Raw genomic sequence first — 17,696 nt, 5'->3', positions numbered from 1 at the left:
TACTCAGCATGAACGAGTAAAACGAATCTTTTGCCTAAAAGCTTCAGCAGCAGTATCTTAACTTGAGGGCCGGATCGACAGTGACCTTGCTAGGCCTTCTCACCCCCGCAAAAACCACCCAACCACCGAAACGAACAGAATTGGCCAAGGTCGCCCCCAAGAAACCCCAGGAAAGATAGAGCCCAACCATGACATCGCCCCTCCCCTTGCTGCGTTCCTTCTCGACCGAAAACCAAAACCGGGACTGGTGCAAGCGATTTTCGCTCCGAGTCAACCGGAAGACCGCCGGCACCGATGGCAAGCTGGTAAGTTTAGTCAGAAACCGTTTCACCCAACCACACACCACACCACCCTCCAGCTTCGAGCTTCCGGACAAGAGTAAGCAGTTGTGGTTTGTTGGAGTGGTTTAAAGCAAATTAGGCACGAGCTTTTTGGCTAGTTGCAAATGTAGGTTAATTTTGAATAACAAATCCTAGCTAATTTCAGCCTCGATTTAGCACCATTAACAGATCTTAAAAAAAAATAAACAAATTAAAAGTAGATCAAATATGATTCGAAACATATTCAAATTCATAAAAATGATTTCGTAACGAGCAAAAAAATTGGTTTCCATTCCGTCCTCCTCAATTCTGCTGACAAGGTATACAGTCACCGGAAGTGGATTGTTTCTGTTGTTCAAAATTAGAGGAAAAGCTAGAAGAAAAAAAAAAACACGACGTTAAAGTGCATTCTGTGGACCAAAGACTTCTTGCCACCCACCATTCGTTGAAACAGCTAAACAGATCTTGATTTTTGCGGGAAGCAAGAGTGATGTAGCTGCTGAGAACAAATGAACATTAATGGGTCATTAAGACAACAGAAGGAAACATAATGAATGTGGCACTTGTTCTTGGCATCGGGTTTAGGAGAGAAAAGAAGAATAATTAAATTTTTTCACCTATTATTTGATGGAAATTTAGGAACGAAAGTGTTATTTAAAGCTACAATAATATCTAAGTAATTCAGTTTTATCTTCGATTTGCGAATAATTTTCATAAATTTTAGGATCATGAACCGGTAAATCGAGAGATATACATAACCTCACAAAAATGGCGACGTAGATTTTTGAAAACAAAAATGAGTTTCTAACATCATCTTACATCACAGTTTTTCTCATCCACAAAATTGCAATTTATAGTTCTGTAAACTCGCATTGGTAATAAGACGCAATATCCACTGGAAAGATACTTAGTGAAGGGTTTCTAATAGCTGTCTCCAATAGGCTGATTCTACAAATTGTTGTAACTCACACAACCCCACAGTGGTTAAAACTATGAAAAACGTGGTCGTTCCTCATAACATTTTTGCTATACATTTCATCTTCCAATTGTAACTATCCCCCTATAGGTGAGATATAAATTTAGCTTCTAAACCGGCGTTGCTTCAATTTCTTTGCAGTCTTCCACAAATTTCAAATTACAATTTAATGAAACTTTGTCTTTGTAGAGTTTCTTAACCATTCATCTTCAGAGTTACAGTGTAAAATATAAAATAACCTTAAAATGAGTTTTTAATCATAAGTTTTTTTCTGTTGTGTAATTAAAAAAATACATATTTTCGTTGATAGAAATCATTGTTTCTCTTACAAAAATGGCATAGAAAAATAGATGTAACTCGCTTTGATACAAGTGAATACAAACAATTTTTTAAGTTTTTTTATACACAAAACTTTTATTTTTAATTTGCATATAATGCGAGGTGCCGAAAGTTGCCGAAAGATCGAAAAATTGAGGCTGTAATAGAAGGGGAGAGTATCATGGGCCACTTTTTTTCTTTCCTCTATAACTTTTTTGTTATAAAAGTTAAATGGTTAAGATAAATGTTATGGTTTTCTACATTTTTAACTACATGAAGAGGCTGATAGTTCATTCATATTGATTTCGAACCAAATAATTATGGTCAATGTGAACCGCTTCGAATAGTGTGCATCTTCAATTGGTTTTATGAAGATTATGATTTAGAAACGTACACTGCAAGATTGCCGAAAAAAGTTTTTTGAATCTGAGTCAAAAATAAAAGCAAAGGTGTAAGTGTGCAAAATATTTTTGAAAATTATTGATTTTTGTAAAAGCTATGAGCAAATGAAAATTGACCCATAGTCGCTCCTTGGATAAGTCTGTGTTCAGTTCACCAGCGACGATTCTAAAAATTTTATTGAATTATACAGTATCATCGTGCCTCCAAAACACAAAATGTGAGTTTGAAATGAATAACCATGGACTGAAAATGCCCGAAATGGCAGTGCTTAGAGTGAGAATTCACCAATAGACATATAATTGGTCAATAATTATAAGCATCCGTTTGTTGATCATGGTTAAGCCCTTATAAGGCCGGCACAAATATCATTTTCTTCATTTGTAACCCCCCCCCCCCCTCCTCCTCTTTCGAAATTTCCAAAAACCCTAAGGGGGACATAAATAAAGTTTTATGTATTTAATGGAAATTTTGAAAAAAAATGTGAAATATTCGAAAGATTGCAAGAACAAAAAACAGATTGTGGAAGATGGGAGGTTTATCTCCTTTCGTTTTCTTGATTTTATTGAATTTTGCGATACAAAAATCCTTGATTTATAGGTTTTGTGCAATGATATAGTATGCAATTTAGTTGCATTCAATCTTTCGTGCAATTTATTCCAATTAATTTGTTTTTCACATTACTTTTCATTATCCCCCCCCCCCCCCCACCTCCTCACGATTTTCCAACTCTGAGTGACAAAAGAAGGATTTGAAATTTGTTCTGGCGTAAAGGTATTTTCAGAAAATTTTCATATAAAAATGTAATATTCAAGCAAACATTAGAATTTTTAAATCTGTGAAAAACGAAAAACGAACGAACACATACAGGATCTCAATGAAACTTGGTGTTTCCTCGAAGAAATTCCTTTTTCTAGATTCTAAGCGTACATCTTTCGAGGATATGATGGCTAGCATTTTACAAATGCTAAAACCGCCAACCCACAGAAAGTGTACAATGTATGTCGTGACCGGGATTCGATCTCATGCCCGCTGGCTTAGAAGACTTGAAGGCTATCCTCTACGCCACGGGCTGCTATATTTGCAAAAAATAGTTTAAAGTTGTCTACACCACCATTTGACAAATTTTGAACAGCGTTCCGGAAATTGGAATATCTTATGACATTTTCAACCAATTCTAAAAAACAACGCTGTTCCTTGCAAAGCGATTCGTAATGCATGAATCTTAATAGAGAAAAACTACGAAATGTGTTGATATTAGTTCCTACATGACACTTTTATGTGGTGTTGTATGTATGTCAATTCCATACAGAACTTATACAATAAATACAAATACAATAATTTTTGTGTTAACATCAGCAACGATGGACAGCTAACGCAGATTTCAAAACTGTCGACTCTCTGAAAGAGGGTCTTCCAACTTCTAACGACTCTCTGTGAAAGGGTCTAGAAACTGGCCCTGAAAAGTCTACCAAACACGCGCTGAATCGAAGACAAACTTTATGTTCGGGCGCGAAAGCAAATCAGAACACTGGTATTGTAAGTACCGAAAATTAGAATAACAAATCGCTAAATTTAAGATTATATCATAAAAAATATATTTACAGTTTGAAACTGTGTTAACTGCTATCAGAAATCGGCGTTTTCATGATTCCGTTTGCGATATTTTGAATTTAAATTAAATATTTCTGAGAAATAGATGGATTAATTTGCTAGCTATCATGTGAAAAATTAAATCCTGTATATTGTATGTAAAGTTTACGGTTTTCTGCTCAATTTAAATATGATAACTTCGAAAACCTCCGATCTCTTAAAAGTTTGTTAATGGAAACTAGAGTGCCAAAATCAGCCGACTTATGAAAATCGTATAATGCCAGGAAAAAATTTCAAATCCTTCTTTTGTCACTCGAAGTTGGAATATCGCGAGAAAAGGGAGGGGCGGTGAATAGTATAAAATAATGCGAAACACAAATAAATTGGAATAAATTTCACGAAAGCTCGTATGCAACGAAATTGCATACTATATCATTGCACAAAACCTATGAATAAAGTGATTTTTATTGGAAATTTCAATAAATTCAAGAATACGAAACGTGAAATAACTCCCATTTTCTACAATTTGTTTTTTGGGCTTGTAACCTTTTAAATATTTGACATTTTTTTTCCAAAATTTACATAAAATACTTAAAACTTTATTTTCCTCCCTTTGGATCGAAATTTCAAAGTGGGGATGACAAAAGAGCACAAAGGCCTATGCAAAATTTGGGGGATCGGACAACCAAAAGAGATGGCTCAATGAGCCTGAAATTTGTAGGGGAAGATAGGGATACTTGATCCACTTTTCTCATTTTCATCATATTTTTTTGGGAAAATTTAGCAAATCGCCTAATTTTTGCATTTTCTGACACCGTGTTTTTTCCAGTTTTTATGCTCCAAAAGTTATATAAACTCGTAGATGCTAGAAGCATTTTCGTGAGACTAAAAAATTTTCAATATTTTTAAAGTTACAGGAGACTTGATCCCTTATTCAGGGTGCCCTGACTCTAGGCGAAATTCTTTTAAAATCTGAAAATAAATGGTCCGTTTACTATTTCTTGCCATATTAGTTGTCATTTCACAGTTTGTAAGTATTAGACATAGAAAATTTTAAAAATTTGTCTTTTAACGTAGAGTCATTGCATACTTTAAGGCGCAATTTTCCAAGTTTTTAGATAAATACAGTATTTTTACCCCTTTTTAACAGATAATTACTCGATAAACATTAGTTATTGGTCAGATATAAATAATTTCATGTACACCAATGATGACGATCTATTTAGATGAAAAACTAATTTTTTTTGGGCTCTAGGGATCAATCATACCCACAACATACATTTGGAAAACTTAATTAAAAAAAATGTGTGTTTACTATTGTTGTTATGTGAGAAACATTTTAAAGTGATATAAAAAGATCTTCAATTCACATTTTTTTAAAAATTTTCAAACGAAGTTCAATAGCTCGAGAATTTTTTTTTCAAATTTCATAAGATAACAGCATTTTTGTGTTGTATCCCCAGAGATCAAGTATCCTCATTCTCCCCTATTGAATTATGAGAATTTTGTTTGGAAGCAACATGTGTGTTGAGATAAAATTCTCAATCCAACTGTCATCGTCGTCGCTTTGCGTAAGCATATGTTTCTATATGTTGTTGACTTTAATACGCATTATATGCTTTTTTTTATTTAATAACCTTGAAAAAGTTAAAAAAAAATACTTACATACATAATCAAACAAGCACTTGCTTATTGCATCCGTGGGGAATCTAGAGTTCATAACAAAAATATATTCATACGCTTATGATCTTAGTTTTGCCATAGCTTGTGGGGAATCACGGGCCACTTTTCTTGGGCCACCTATATCTTTATGTTTTTATACACATTCAGAACTTAAAATATGTTTTTTCTATCTGTTAAGTTATCCTATGCCAAAAGAAGAGTTATGAAAATATTTTGTCCATCTTATATAAGGAATGTCGCCGAAACGTGCGCGAGCCAGGTTTTTGAATCTATTCGATCATTAACAACTTCTTTTTAATGTCATCATAACTCATAAATTTTGCATGTTATTTGATCAATTTGGATATGGTGGCCCACGATTCCCCACAATTTTTTAAAATCCAAAAAATATTGTTTTTTTTAACAGTCAGAACTTGCGAAAAAAAACTTATTAAAAATTGACAAAAATGCCTAATGATACCTTAAAAATGTAGAAAACCATTCCATTTTTTATTTTCATTCTATCTTTTATAATGAAGAAGTTAGGGAACAGAGAAAAAAAGTGGCCCATGATTCCTCACTCTCCCATATAGTTTTTCACGAAGCTTTTATTATAACAAATATTTCATCCCAAGATTCCATTTCGATGAAAGTTCCATACAAAAAATTTAGTATCAAAATGAGCTTCTTAGGAATTTTTAACGAAAAATAAATTAATCGTCTGTTTTATGATAAATCTTTTCGAAATGCGTTCTTCCGATGAGCACGATGATTCCTTTATTTTTTTAAATTTTGCCCTTAATTATTTCTGAATAAAACAAAAGTTCTTAAAATTAAAAAATTCAAATGAAAAGCGTGAATTTGGCTGGATTAAAAAAAACCGTAATTTGAGATCAATAAATTTGTTAGTAGCAGTGCTTCGCTTTGAAACTCAATTTAAAGATTATTCATTGCAATAGTCTTGTTAACTATCTGCCTCACTTCCATCTGTACCGTTGAGCCGTCAACACGTACGCCGGAGCATCGTATCGTTGCTGTGTACCTGCAGGAACATTTTACATTATTTATTTTTTCCTTACCTGTATTTCAATCAGCACTTTTCAGTGCTAAAATTATTTTCATTTTCTTTTATTCATATTTTCTCTTTTCTTTCCAGCATGGGGAAGTCTTCGGCCGGCTCAAGGGCCGGAAGAAAACGGATTGCTGAACCTAATCCAGGGCCATCTGCCAAAAAAGTTGAAATTTCCAATTCATTCGATGTCCTTCATAACATCGGTGATGAGGAAATATTCATATTTAATTCTGATAAGAGTACTAAGAAACCTTCTTCTTCTTCTTATACTCTTAAAAACGAAAAGATTCCACCAATAACGGTCACGATTCCTGACTTCAATGCCTTTCGAAAAGAAATCGTCACTTCCGTCAAGGATGTGAAGATTTCTTTTCAGATCGGTCGAAGGGGAACTGCTCGTATATTGGCGGAATCTTTTAATGATTTTCAAAAGGTTTTAAATTATTTGAATAATAAAAAACACCAATTTTTTACGTACGACACTAGAAGTGATCGTCCATTTAAAGTTGTACTTCGTGGTCTCACTGGCGATCAGACACCGGATGAGATCACAGCTGAATTAAATTCTTTGTTAGGTTTTTCTCCAATTCAAGTAATTCAAATGAGGAAAAGAACCAACACGAATAATATCAGTAGTGTTGGTTTTGCTCCTGAACTTTATTTGATCCATTTTAAAAAGGATCAGGTTAATAATTTGCAAATTCTTGAAAAGGCTCGTCTTATGTTTCATTGTCGAGTCAAATTCGAACCTTTTCGTAAATCTTCTACCAATTTTCTTCAAAATATTACGCAATGTCGCCGTTGTCAAGCTTTTTGTCATGGCACTAAAAATTGTAGAATGAATGCCAGATGCATGTTTTGCGGCTCATTCGATCATGAAAAATCTAAATGCCTTTTTGGTGGTGATAAGCCAAAAACAGAATTTTTTAAGTGTGCAAATTGCGCAGGTAATCATTCCTCGAATTCGCTAGACTGTCCCATCAGGGCAAAAATTATTGCTTCTAGGAAAAATCCCAAAGTTTCCAGAAAAGTTTCTTCTCCTCCTTCCTCTTTTTCGTCTTCACACGTCGGGCCGGCAAACAACCTGCCTGTTCGCATTCAGCCTCGGTCTACATTGGAATCACGGCTGGGTAATACCCGAAGTGATTTTAATGTTACCTGGGCTGATTCTGCGCCCCAGACTCGTTGTTTATCGTTCTCAGAGGTGGTTGAAAATGGGTTTCCCTCTTCAGGTTTAACTAATAAAAATGGGAAAAAACCAAGTCTCAACGTTCATGCGAAGGCTTGGGAAAATCCCCGAAATTCAAATACTTTTTCTTCTCCTTCCTCTTCTGATTCTAACAATTTTGTTGATTTGGGTGAGATTACTGAGGAAAAATTAAAATTTTTGCATCAAAATTTAATGGAAATGATGCAACTTATGTTGAAAGCAAATTCAATGTTTGAAGCTTTCCAAACTTCTTTTAATTATGCTAACAAAATTATTATGACTTTACGATTCCCTCATGGATCCAAATAGATGTTTAAATATTATGAATTGGAACGCTAGATCTTTGCTGGCTAACCAAGACGAGTTCTTTTTATTTTTGAAAACTCAAAACATACATATTGCTGCCATCACTGAAACTTTTTTAAAGCCAGACAATAACTTGAAAAGCAATACTTTCTTTAAAATTTTACGAAATGATCGACTTGATCGACAAGGTGGGGGGGTAGCTATTGTCATCAATAGTCGTCTCAAATTTAGACTTCTTCCTTCTTTCAATACAAAAGTCTTAGAAACAATTGGAATTGAATTAGAAACATCTATGGGGAAATTTATAATTGTTGCCGCATATTTGCCTTTTCAATGTAGCGGTGAACAGAAAATTTTTTTGAAGGGAGATTTACAAAAACTCACCAGAAATAAATCTAAATTTTTTATTATTGGTGACTTTAATGCAAAACACCGATCTTGGAATAATATTTCATCAAATTCAAATGGGAATATTTTGTTTAATGACTGCTCTGCAGGTTATTATACTGTTGAATATCCTAATGGGCATACTTGTTTTTCTTCAATTAGAAATCCCTCCACAATTGATTTGGTTCTAACGGATTTAGGCGAGCATTGTAGTCAATTAGTTACTCATGCGGACCTCGATTCAGACCACCTTCCAGTAACATTTTCTTTATCCCAAAGTCCCATTTAAACCCCTTTAAAATCAACTTTTAACTTTCAAAAAGCTGACTGGGAGCGATATAGGAATTTTATTGAACGTAATTTAGATGTAAACGTTCCACTGAATCCAATTGAAGGTATTGATTTGGCTGTAGAAAATTTAACAACTTCAATAGTCAATGCTAAAGCCGCTTCAATACCTAAAGTTAAACATAAATTTAATCAACCTTTAATTGATGATGATCTTCAGTTTTTGATACGACTGAAAAACATTCGTCGACGCCAATTTCAACGAACTAGGGATCCTTTTTTGAAATTAATTTATTGCGACCTTCAAAAAGAGATCAAACGTCGTTTAAATTTCATTCGTAATGAAAATTTTGCTAAAGCAGTAGAGGACATAAAACCCTACTCAAAGCCATTTTGGAAATTAACTAAAATTCTAAAAAAGCCCCAGAAGCCAATTCCTACTTTGAAAGATGGGGATAAACTTCTTTTAACTAATTCAGAAAAAGCTCAAAAATTAGCCCAACAATTTGAGTCTGCTCATGATTTTAATTTAAACGTTGTAAGTCCAATTGATGCTCAAATTTCCCTAGAATTTGATGATATTCTTTCTAAGCAAATTGTGTTTGAAAGTTCTTGTGAGACAAATATTGATGAACTTAAATTGATTTTCAAAAAATTTAAAAATATGAAAGCCCCGGGGGAAGATGGGATTTTCTATATTCTTATTAAAAAGTTGCCTGAAAGCACTTTAAATTTTTTAGTTAAAATCTTCAATAAATGTTTTCACTTGGCTTATTTTCCCAATAAATGGAAAAATGCCAAAGTAACTCCAATTTTGAAACCTGGAAAAAGTGCTTCAGAGCCTTCAAGTTATCGACCAATTAGTTTGCTTCCTTCTTTAAGTAAACTATTTGAGAGAGTTATTTTGAATAGAATGATGATTCACATTAATCAGAATTCTATTTTCCCTGATGAACAATTTGGTTTTCGTTATGGACATTCTACTACACATCAACTTTTGAGTGTAACTAATATGATTAACGCTAGCAAATCTGAGGGTTATTCAACTGGTGTTGCTCTTCTTGATATTGAAAAAGCTTTTGACAGTGTTTGGCACAAAGGTTTAGTAGCTAAATTAGCTCGATTTGATTTTCCTGTATATCTCACCAAAATTATTCAAAATTATTTGACTAGCCGAACTTTGCAAGTAAGCTATCAAAATTCATGCTCTGAAAGGATACCCATTAGAGCTGGTGTCCCTCAGGGTAGTATACTTGGGCCTATTTTATACAATATTTTTACTTCTGATCTTCCTGATGTCCCAGAAGGAAAAGGTAGAAGATTATTTGCTGACGATACTTTGCTTTCAGCCAAAGGTCGAAATTTACGGGTGGTACGCAGTAGATTGCAACAAAATTTAAATTCCTTTTTGAATTACTTGAAAATGTGGAAAATTTCTCCTAACGCTTCCAAAACTCAACTTATTTTATTTCCCCATAAGCCAAGAGCAAATTTTTTAAAACCTAATGAAAATCATTCCATAACTTTTAATGGGGTTTCATTAGAATGGTCTGATCACGTGAAGTACCTGGGACTTACACTTGATCGGAATCTTACTTTTAAAAATCACATTGAAGATATTCAATCTAAGTGTAATAAATATACTAAATCTCTTTATTCTCTCATCAACAGGAAATCCAGGTTGTGTCTGCGAAACAAGATGTTAATCTACAAACAGGTATTCCGACCAGCGATAATGTATGCAGTTCCGATTTGGTCTAGCTGCTGCGCGACGAGGAAGAAAGCCATCCAGAGGATTCAGAACAAGGTTCTGAAAATGATTTTGCGGCTTCCACCTTGGCACAGCACCGAAGATCTTCATCGGATTGCGGGCATTGAATCGATCGAAGAGATGGCCAACAAAATCATCTCCAACTTCAGAGGCAAATCGATGCAGTCTTCCATCGCAGAGATTCGTTCTCTCTATAATTAGTTTTAATTTAGGATAGTTTTAGTTTTTAGTAGTAAGTTTAAAATATTTTTTGACATTACAGGATGTTCTCCTACATAAAAATACATGATTGCACTCAGCAAAATTAATTCAAATAAATAAATTATAGTGATTAATAAACTATAGGGCTCTGAAAGTTCATTATTGAACCGAACACCTAATTTAATGTATTAATGTAATATAAATGTAATGATGAATTGGTACTAATAAAGATATATTAAAAAAAAAAAAAAAAAAAAAAAAAAAAAAAAAAAAAAAAAAAAAAAAAAAAAAAAAAAACTATCTGCCTCAGGACGATAAACTTATTAATTATAATTTTTGAAATATTCCAAACAAAAAAGTTCAAAGTTTGTTTTGAGGTTTCCTCCCAAGAATATATCATTTTCTGTGTAATTTGACCTAAATTGAATCATTAAGTTTTTTTTCTAGAAACTTACTTTGGAGACAGTTAATACGAAACGAAATCAATCAATTTTACACAAGTTTTCAATTTTTTGTTATTTTTCAATCAAAACAGTAAAGAATAGTAACACTTGTGATTCATTTGCGATAGATCTCAAAATTCGTCAAACACGTATTCAACTTGTTTATTCAATACATTTTATTTCTTTTAAATGAGGAATAGATATTTTTTTAATTTTCAAAATGAAGGCAGATTTTTTTTAATAATTAAGTTTTAGTAGTGATACTTAAAGTAAAATTGAGATAGCAAATATTATTAGGGAAAAAGTCATAAACTTATTTCGTTAGGCAATAGTAGGAGTTTGGAAGAATAGGTTTGATAGTTTTAATTACACAAGTCAAAAGTGTCTCCCGATCACCTCGTTTTACCCAAACCTCCAAACCAAAATTATTTTGCTAGGATGTAGAGGTGACCTCGGTCCTAAAGCACAAGATTGATCTTTCATCCTTTTCTATATTTTCCAATCTATCCATTGACTACTAGGACGTGGCCGGCGCCGTTATTGATGTAAAAAGAGAGAGCGTCAGGTTTGAGCATTATGAATGTGATGCCAATCCCAGGCTCTATTCATTTGACCTCTGAACAAAACTGATGGCCTCGATCAATCACGGAGTAGCAACCATTGGCGATGTGGAACTCGTTCTACTGAGCCACGGCTACGATCTTGGAGTTCAAAATGTATATATTTTCATAACAATATTTTCCAAATAATCAAAACATAAAAAAAAGTAATTCCAACTAGCATTGGTATATTCATACGAAAGAAAAATGTTGAAGAAGCTCAATGATTAAAGGTGGATGTGAGTAGTCAATCAAGCTAAGCTAAGCTAGCTAAGCTAATTTTTGATGTCTATATTTGAATATCTGATTTTGGGAGATTTGGCAAGGTGCTTAAATTTCTTTACTGAATTTTTATCTAATTTCAAAAGTTTTTGTTGGTTTGTGCTATTTATTGTAGGGTAAGCATTTCAAACTTACCGGAATTTTTGAACATGCCATCATCAAAGTAATGTGGACTAGTAAAGAAAACTACGGGGTGGCCAGATTGCCAGAATTTTGTCAAAACAAGTTCGTATTTTTTTGGATTTATTCTCATTATTTAAAAAAACAGAATATTCAAGTTGGGCTCAATTTTTTGAGCTATCTTTACCTAAATAATTTTTTTTATTTTGAAAAAAAAATTGAACGCAACAATAATCATCCAAGGATGGCTTACTTGTAGTAACATCATGCATAATATTCAAATTTGAGAAAGTTCGAGCAATTAAGAAAAGTATTCAACCAACAAAACACAAGTTTGTTGAAAATTTCCTGAGAAATAAAAAAGAAAAACTATTGTCTCCATTTACTCCACAATATTCATCTGCTCCACCACTGATTTTTTTCACGATATTTTAAAGTCTAACTTTATTAAAAAACTGTCCACACTTACTTCGGTGTACCATACAGAGTTTCCTTTTTTACTTTGAGTATGCACAAGCTTTTGAAATAGAAGGATTTCCGCTATTTACGGGTTTCAACCCCACACAAAGGTATTCATACTGGTAATTAGTGCGTTTTAACTGCATAATGGGTAATAATATTTACAGTTTGTATCACCTGGTTTAAGGTGGTAAGTTTGGTTCACAGAAGAGTAATCAATCACAATGTGTAAATCAAACGAAACGACCACAAAACGGCTAGTTGTCGGCTAGGCTCAGGCTAGTCGGCAAATCAGTAGTAATTTATTCAAAACCACCAAAACAATCAACTACACCGACCACAATTAAGCACTTAATTAACGATCTCTGCACTCTCCTTCCCTTTTTTCCTCTTCTGTGTGTTTTCCTTCTCCTTCCCTTCTCTGTGCGATGGAACATGCAACCGCGCCAGGACTTTGCCACCATCCGGAAGAACAAATTCGCCCGTCGGTGTTCTTCGCTGCGGCAACAACCCACGGAATCGGCCGCAGCAGGCTTGGGAGTGGCCGGAAACGGAGGCCCCCAGGGAACACAGTCGAGCCAGGTGACCCTGGAGCTGGAAAGTGCTGGCTCGCCCGCCCACTCGATGACAATCCACGAGAACAGCCCCAACAAGAAGCCCAAGTGGGAGGTGATTGAGCACTTTAAAAGCACGGCACGGGGCCAGGAATCGATTAGCAGCAGCCTGATTGCGGTGAGTAGCCAACAAGCCATTGACTAACATTCCCGAAACGCAGAAACTAACTAACTGGATTTTTGTGGTGGAAATCCTGCTGCACCACTTGATTTGTTATGATGTTAATTTGGTTTAGCTACTGGTGGGTGTGAGAAACGAGACGTTAAAGTCGATAACCCACTGAGGATGCTAGCAAGTAGCTAGTGAAATACTAGTATTTGGGTCTTTCAAATACTGTAGCTGAATTCAAAGGAATCTTCGACTACTTCGAAATCATTGTGGTGGAAGTCTCTTTTTTAGTAACAATCACTATACAATTACGCATATTGCTTTTCAAAAGACGCATTTCCAACTAATTTTCTTCTTCAGATCAATCCGGCTGAACTCTGTTAATAATGTCTTGAATGAAATTTTAGACACTTGGTATCTCGAGAGTCTCTATTCGTACTGTTGAAGAAGAAAGTAATTTTGTACAAATTATAAAATTCACAAATGACTTACATAATGTATTCTAAAGATTAGATGTCAAAGATGAGGCTCTATAATATCATAAGACAATATCAAATTTCAATTCTTTTTCACCAGTCGGATTCCTCCGAATTTCCGTGATTTCTTAATTCCCGTGTTTCTCGAAGTAATCATGAGAAAAAATCTGTGCCTCTATGGAAACGTAAAGGTTGTTTACAAAGATGTCCAAACAACCCATTTTTTCTAACGATGAGTCGATGACTTTTTTTTTTAGGATTAAAGACGTGTTATGAGGTTTATTGGATACAGGTACATTTGGAGCATGAAGTTCCATTGATTTTAGGATGCTCGAAATAGATTTCAATTTAATGTTTTCGATTTTTTTTTTCTATTTGTTAAGGCTGATGCCCCAAAATGACTCTCAAGTTTCTGGACAGTTTAAATTTAGCATCACAGAATCGAAAATTTAATTTCGAGCATACAAGAATAGAAAAGGTGCATGGCCGTAGGAAGAACCGGCTCATGTGACAAAATTTTTCCAATAACATTTTTGCGTAAACAATGCATACATAAAGAATAATAAAAAAAAATGAAGGTTCCATATAAGAAGTGTATTCACTTTGTTTTGTGAATAACTTCTGAGTACATGAATGGAAATTAATGAAATTTTCAGTGAACCTGAAAGTCCTAGTAGAAGACCCAAAAACAGCTAGAAATCAACCATTAGACCAAATTTCATATGGTAAATCGTTCATAAAGTCCTAGAGGATCTTATGGTGAGATAATTCATTCCCAGTTTCACTATTCATCAAGTGCAGATAAATGACTCCATGAAGGAAGGGAATGTTAAGAGTTTTTATAAATCGAGACCCAATAATTTAGTGTAGGAAAGTGAAAAATAATTTGCTATACTGGCTCGTCTAGCTGACTCATAAATTAGCCTCATTTCATTTATTCAAGGAAAAAAAGCTGCTCGACTTAAAGAAAACGAAATTTGGTGGCCAAGTCGCACGCAAAACATTGGAGCTTCACTGAAAATCAATTTCCATCGATAAATTGCACTTTTTTCGAATACAATTAATAATTATGCAGGTTTGAGTTATTTTACGATGAAAGTATTTTAATTCCTTATTTTAAACAATAAGTCCTATTAGAAACCATTTTTTTCAATGAATTTCATTTTAAAGAAAAACTGTTTATATTTACTTGAATAAGAAAGTAGTAAGCAAGTTCTTTTTAACCATAAGCGTGAAAAAATGAAAAAATCGAAGTAGTAATTAGGTTTAAATTGTAGGTCTTCAAACGGTACTGGTAGCAGGTGCTGTAAACGCCATGACTTATGCAACAACGGTACGCAGCTTTTTGGCTTGCCTGCAGTTCATATTGAAAAAACACCATTTAAATATTATCTGAACCGAAGATTACCATCTGTTAAAAGGGTTTAACTATTTTATAACAGATTTTTTAGATTTTCTCATACTTTAACTACAAATTCGATTAAATTTTAGAGGTTTTCATAAAAATAAGAACAATTCAGGACATTTAGGCACCAACTTTGAAAAATCAGAACAACTCGAGAGTTTTTATTTTAATTTAATCAGGACAAATCCTGGTAAAACAGGTTACCTGGCACCTCGTAGCACAAGAGAAACAACAACAACAACTGAACAATTGTAATGCACGTCAGAGGTGCGAGGTGTCCTGATTTTTCAGGACTTGTCCTGACTTTCAAGAGGTTGTCCTGATTTTTCTAAAACTTTCGAATTGTCCTGATTTTTGAAAATTTGTTTTCAGAATGTACTGATTTGTCCTGGATGTCAAAAAAAAAAAATCTAAAATCACAATCGAATTTGTAGTTGAACTATGAAAACTACGAACAAATCTGTTATGTCCTGATTTATGACAAAACCACCTGGCACCCCTTATGTACGTACAAGTATGCGATTATGCCAACGAATGACGCGCAACGTAAGGTCGATTTTTGAAAAAGGCACATTTTTTGCCATATTTGCAAAATTTGTCAGGTTTGTAAAATTTATCAAGTTTGTGAATGTTGTCATTTTTGTTTTTTTTTGTGTATTTTTTATCAATTTTGTCAACTATGCAATTTTGGTCCAATTTGTAATTTTTGATGATTTTAACAATTATGTCATTTTTGTAATTACAGACTATTTTGAAATTTTTGTTAATTTTGTCAGTTATGTAAATTTGTTTAATTTTTTTTCTATATTGGTTCTGTCAATTTTGCATATTTTGAAAATTTTTTAAGTTATATGATTTATATTCATTTTATCTATCCAGTTTTGCCAATTTTGTAAATGTTATCATTTATGTTAATGCATTAAAAATTGGTCAACTTTGATAATTTTTTTTCAATTTTTGCCATATTTGCGTAATTTGTCAGGTTTGTTAAAACTTGAATGTTGTTTGTGAATGTTGTCTATTTTTTTATTTTTATCAGTTTGGCAATTATGTAAATTTGGTCCACTTTGTAATTTAAGAAAATTTAAACAATTATGTCATTTTTGTAGTAATTAACTATTTCGACATTTTTGTCATTTATATCGGTTTTGTAAATTTGTTTTGTAAATCGTTTAGCGCTGGATTGCATCTGAATTTTTGGATTTTAATCTGAATTCTGAAACTCACTATTGGACCCGATTTTTTTTAAATTAAGTTTAAAATCAGAAATACTTTATAGTCCAGTTAATTCACAATCTTGAAATTAACGCGTCTGTACAAAAAAATCACTTAAAACTTTAAAACAGTTGATAAAATTAATTTGAGTGAAGCTTTTTGTTGATGCATTTTCGTTGAAACAGGTTGGAACGTGAAATTACACCTATTTAAAATGGGTTTTTTTTATTCGGGTAAGGCCAATAGATAGCGTCGATTATTTAAAAAGGATTTGATTAGATGTTCCGAAATTTCAAAAGCGTTTTTTTTTGTTCCAAGCTAATTGATAGTTTCGCCCTTATGGAATGTTACGCTAGGTTTGTTTATATTTCGCCCTTTTTCAAACTTACTACAAAATTATCTGACAGATTCCCGCTTGCGTCTAGTATCGAAGCCAGCCTTCGCTGCAGAAGAATGCGGTGTTGAATCCTACACCCATCGATTGAATAAGGCAAGTTCGGGGTTGTACCCCTTTATGAACACCCATATAAACATTATATGGTTTGGAGCTTCGGCTTCAAAATTTTTGAAACCGGTTCAGGTTTTTTTTATTCTTTTTATACACGGAAGAGGAAAAAAAATCAATTTTTTTAGATAAAAATCATTTTTATTGTATTGCCCAGTTTCGCAAAAAACGTGTGTAACAAAGTTTACAAAAAATCACACCAATACACAAAAATACACTGACATCATCTAAACTCGTCGAGCTGATTCGATAGGTACCTATAAAGGTATATCTAAGACCCATAATTAATGATCTCCCAAATCGACCGATAACTATACCTTTCTGAAAGAAAGGCAAAAACATGTGCACAACAGCAAATAACTTTTGTGCTTAGATAGATACGAAGTTACGGTCTTGGAAAAAGTTGTTCAGCGTAAGTTTTTCTTTGAAAAATTTATAAACTGGCCCCAAACCATTAGCAGGCTCGGTTCCACAAAAGAAACAAAAATGATGTTGATTCCTCAGTAAAAAATATTCAATTTTCCCATACAAACCAAAAAAATAAAATTTACTCGTATAAACGTTACTTGGAAATTCTGCAAAAAAAATCATGGATGAGTTTTGAACCAAAACGAAGCTTTTTAGATACCAGGGTTTGAGAAATTCAAAATTGTCCCCAAATCAACTCAGTATAGTCCTACATATCTATGTATAGAAAAATGACAGGGAAGTTATTATGGCATGAGATGAGACCCCTCCCTTTCACAGGAAGGGAAAAGAGGGCCTCCCATACAAAAGACAAATGTTTCCATAACTTGAGAACCGATCAAGCAAATAGTGCCTAATTTTGCATGGGGGGGGGGTCTTTGGGAATGAGAAATGTTTTTATGAGTATTTGAGAACCCTTTCTCGATCGGTTGGCAACTCTGATTGCTAATCACGCGTTCTTTCCTCGGTGCGTAAATTCGTTCGTTTTCAAGGTTTAAA

General features: G+C 33.7%; 1 protein-coding gene across 1 annotated transcript; it reads left to right on the top strand.

Moving 5' to 3' along the window:
* Positions 1–7: 7 nt before the first annotated feature.
* On the top strand, positions 8–13,138 carry LOC129760104 (uncharacterized; the record flags this gene model as incomplete). The annotated part of the gene is made up of 2 exons (XM_055757686.1): positions 8–305; positions 12,857–13,138. Coding segments are annotated over exons 1-2 (399 nt in total), but the record flags the coding sequence as incomplete, so codon positions are not given.
* Between the last annotated feature and the right edge of the window lie 4,558 nt (positions 13,139–17,696).

Source organism: Uranotaenia lowii, unplaced genomic scaffold, assembly GCF_029784155.1.
Source record: "Uranotaenia lowii strain MFRU-FL unplaced genomic scaffold, ASM2978415v1 HiC_scaffold_439, whole genome shotgun sequence".
NCBI lineage: Eukaryota > Metazoa > Arthropoda > Insecta > Diptera > Culicidae > Uranotaenia > Uranotaenia lowii.
This window is presented reverse-complemented; position numbering and strand designations above follow the sequence as displayed.